This window comes from Acanthisitta chloris, unplaced genomic scaffold (genome assembly GCF_000695815.1).
Source record: "Acanthisitta chloris isolate BGI_N310 unplaced genomic scaffold, ASM69581v1 scaffold5482, whole genome shotgun sequence".
Taxonomy (NCBI): domain Eukaryota; kingdom Metazoa; phylum Chordata; class Aves; order Passeriformes; family Acanthisittidae; genus Acanthisitta; species Acanthisitta chloris.
In genome coordinates this window covers 31,657-35,650 of record NW_008659858.1, presented here as the reverse complement: position 1 = coordinate 35,650, position 3,994 = coordinate 31,657, and the positions used below count along the sequence as shown (strand labels likewise).

The window sequence follows — 3,994 nt, the reverse complement described above, 5'->3', positions numbered from 1 at the left end:
TGTGAGGGTGGTGAGACACTGGCACAGGCTGCCCAGGGAGGCTGTGGCTGCTCCAACCCTGGCAGTGCTCAAAGTCAGGTTGGTTAAAGCCTTGATCAACCTGCTCTGGTGGGAGGTGTCCCTGCCCAGGGCAGAGGGATTGAGGCTGGATCATCTCTAAGCTCCATTCCAACCCCTAAAATTTTGTGGTTCCATAGGAAAAATTATGTTGAATTCCTTCAAAAGCAGAGCCCTGACAGTGCTGTGCAGTGAGGTGATGGCACAAAGATATTCACAGGGTCTTGGACTCGATGATCCTTGGGGGTCCCTTCCAGCTCAGGATGTTCTATGATTCCTGCAAGGAAGGGGAGACCCACACTGCCAGCTCTGTACCAGGATGGGGGGTAGGGTGCCTGAGCACCTTTTTTCCACTGAGAACACCCCTGATTCACCTCAGTCACCTCAGGTGGACTCAGCTGCCTGCTCAGCCCTAGAGATAGCATCAAACACCAGCCACCAGGCAACTGCTGGGCATGGGGACACAGCCCAGACCACAGGGGCTGGGGAGGGATGTTCTTGTGGTCATCCAGAAGGTTCTTCCTACATGATATTTTTTTCCCCACCTAGTTCACTGGCAGTGGGAGAGGATCTCTCACTTCTGATGGACGTACCAACTCCTGGGCATCTGGAGGGAGAGTGACCACCCTGACACACCTGTCCCAGACCAGTGGCTCTCTGCCTGATGGACAGTCCTTTGTGCTGATGCCTGATGGCAGGCTGGTTGAAGACACTGTCTCCCCTGGCTATTCCCAGCCTCTCCATGTAAGTGAACTCCTCAAAAGCCTGGGATTTGTGTGGGGATGGACACTGCAGAGTGGTCAGTGTAGCAAATCCACACCTGGAGCTTGTGTTTGTCCTGGTTCAGCTTTGGCATTGCTGATAAGGAAAAAGCTGCTGAGGAGATGGATCTCTTATGCTCTGCAGATTGCAGAAGGGTAAAGGAGATGGTTCAAAGGTCAGGAGATCCCAAAATAAAGGTTACAGGTGGGAGGAGGTGATGGACTGGGCAGGAGTTTGCTCTGATCCTGGCAGCATGTCCAGGGGTGTGGGATAGAGTGGGGCAGGGACCCAGCACAGGACCATGCTGATACCTGAGCACAGGGTGATGCCTGTTGGTGTTCCCAGCCTGAGGAGAGCCAGTTTCAGGGTCTGTCTTCTCATTTCAGTACCTGGCACAAGCCAACTGGCCAACAGCAGTGCCCACACAGGACCTGCGGAGAGGAGGCAGCGCCAGGAAATCCAAGGGCAAATGTGGCCCATGCAACCAGCAGCTTCCCAGCCAGGACTCAGACAGGAGCATCTGCAGCCTCATTCCTGAGAATCCCAACGGTGACCTCCTGTCTCCAGTGTACAACGAGCCCTACTCAGCACACAGCTCCCAGCATCACCCCACAGCTCCCCCAGCACACCTGGACCGAGGCAGTGTAAGGATGGATGTGGTGGGGATGGATCCTCCTGCCTAGGAGGGTTCACCTTTTCCTTGCAGTGCTGCTGGCAGGGATAGGTGTCCTGGCAGGTTCTCTGGGACAGGCTTGAAGCCCATTTTCCATTGGAAAATGGACCCTGGGAGGTGCTAATTCCTGAGGCAACACGACTACCAGTAGGAGTGTTATTGCCTTGTAGGACACAGATACTTCTTCCAAGGGCTTCCCAGCATGTGTCCATCAATGGTGGAGTGTTATTGCCTTGTAGGACACAGACACTTCTTCCAAAGGCTTCCCAGCATGTGTCCATCAATGGCTTAGTGTGATTCCATGTTCCCCTCCTCTCAGGGAGTGTTTATCTGCCTCACACCCAGGGAATTCCCCTTCCTAGCACAGCCAGGAGTCAGTCCCATCATCCCACGTGGATGAGCAGCGTTTGGGACTTGAGTTGCAGGGAGATTCCCACTCCAATCTCTCCTGGGGATGAATTGCAATAGGGAACAACATGTCATGTTCCTGTTTCAATTCTGCTTTGTAGCTGAGCAGCTTGGAGGGAAGTTAGTCCTTCACAGCTTCCACTGCCTGGAGAAGCCAACCATGCCCTGCTCCCCCTTGTACAATGATCCCAATACTCCCAGTGCTCCCAGTGGGGCAGGCTCCTGCTTCCTGGAACTGGTCCCTGTGCTTGCTGCTGGTTCCAGCTGGCCCTGACTCAGCACACAGGCTCTTAGCTCCAGAAATTGTGCCTCAGGCCATTTCTTTTCCTGCTGTCTGCCCCAGCCTGAGTTGGAGGTGGATGTGGAAACTCCAGACCTGCATTTCAGGGTGGGGCAGGGCACGGCACAGTTCCCTGGGTTTTCAAGCCAGGACAGAGTCAGAGGGGAACAGGTTTCCCCTGTCTTATCAGGGGGATAAGTGTCACAACAACCTCAGGAAGAGCCAGAAACCACGAGACAAGGCAGAGACTGAGATGTCATCCAGTCTGCAGAAACTGCAGATGAGTCAGACACAGAGACCACTTTATCCACCCCAAAAAATTCCAGCTGTGATAACTGAGTGCCTGTTAAAGGCTACAATTCTAGCTTTGAGCATCTCTTGGGAAAAGACTCTGAGCCTGTAGCTTACATCACCCAGACTGGTGACATCCTCCCTTCCCTTGGAGGGTCCTTCCTGGCTGCTCCCTGTCCTCCTGCATCCCTTGAGTAGGTTTCAGAAAATGACCAAGGTTGGAGGAGACCTCTAAGATCAAGTCCAACTATTAACCTGTCACTGCTGTAACCCCTATTGTAAATCCTACTGCCCCACACCTGGGCAACTCCTGTTGTCTGTGGGTTATTGCAAGGGACCTGCAGCCATTCTCTTTCCATCTAAGGCCTTCAGGACTGGAATGTGTTAGGATTTGTGAGGAAGTTGGAAAACCTTGGTTTGCCTAGCTGTGTTCACAGCAGGGCTGGCTTAGAGGTGGGAAGCAGCTCTCAACTGGGGGTATCCAATGTGGGGTTTGTTTTGCTCTAGTTCCTGCAGTGCCACAGACAGACAGGTCCAGCACAAGGGAATGGATGCCCAGCAATCCCAGGATCCCAGCACCTCTCTCTGGAGAAGTGGAACTGTCAGTCCCTGCCCAGCACTCACTGCAGGGAGGTGCCCACAGCTCCCAGTTACAGCATCCCTGCGACCTCACACAGGCACCAGCTGCGAGGACCTGCTGATGCTCCTTACCTGGAAGAGGTGAGGCTCTAAACCCAGTCCTGGAGCTCCTCACTGTGTGGGCTGCAGGGGAACACATGGGGTGCAGGGGCCTGGGGTGCTCACTGCAGGGCTCTGAGCCCTTTGCTCTGTGCTGGGAAGCATTGAGGGAGAAACCACAGAGGGCTGATCCTCTGGGGTGTGGTATGCCAGGTCTGCAGTGCTATGTCTTCTTCATCAATGCATCTCTTTTCTTTCCAGATCTCTTCTCTGCGAGAGGAACATCTGAGCTCTTCATTGCACCCACCAGGTGAGACTCTTAAGGGGCTACTAGGGTGCTGAAGCCCTCCCTGTCTCACCAGTGTTTGTTTCCACCAGCATCATTCAAAGCAGAGATGATGCCCTTTATCCTTCCTATTTCCCTGGGTGGGACTGAGCCTCTCCCCCTGCTGCTGTATGTCTGGTGGAATCATCTGATGTGGCTTCCACTCACAGCTCACCTGCCCCACATTGTGGCTTCCATAGCAAACTTCCACTGCTCTGCTCACATCTAGTTGCATCTGTGCTGTGCTTTTGCTGCTTCCTCTCTGCTGACAAAGGAGAAGGTGAACACTGAGCTCTCTCTGATGCCTTTGGTCTGTTTTCCTGCAGATGGGAATGTTGGCTTGTATGACCTGCCAGTGGCCAGTGGCTCCTGCCGGGACTCTGGTGCTTACCACGACTATGCTGAGCTCCAGAGCTTCCAGAGTGACTACAGCTATGACAACCTGTGGGAAGCTGAGGAGAAGGAACCAGGCACCCCACATACCTCCCCATCTCCTGTCCAGGAGATTTACCAGGTCTAA

General features: G+C 53.8%; 1 protein-coding gene across 1 annotated transcript in view; it reads left to right on the top strand.

Annotated features, from left to right (window-relative positions):
• PLEKHN1 (pleckstrin homology domain containing, family N member 1) overlaps nucleotides 1–3,994 on the top strand; it is a 22,880-nt gene extending 18,886 nt beyond the window's left edge. The window contains exons 12-15 of the mRNA XM_009069565.1: nucleotides 607–801; nucleotides 1,206–1,463; nucleotides 3,411–3,459; nucleotides 3,801–3,994. Coding sequence (XP_009067813.1) covers nucleotides 607–801; nucleotides 1,206–1,463; nucleotides 3,411–3,459; nucleotides 3,801–3,994 — 696 coding nt within the window. The remainder of the gene's footprint in view (nucleotides 1–606; nucleotides 802–1,205; nucleotides 1,464–3,410; nucleotides 3,460–3,800) is intronic.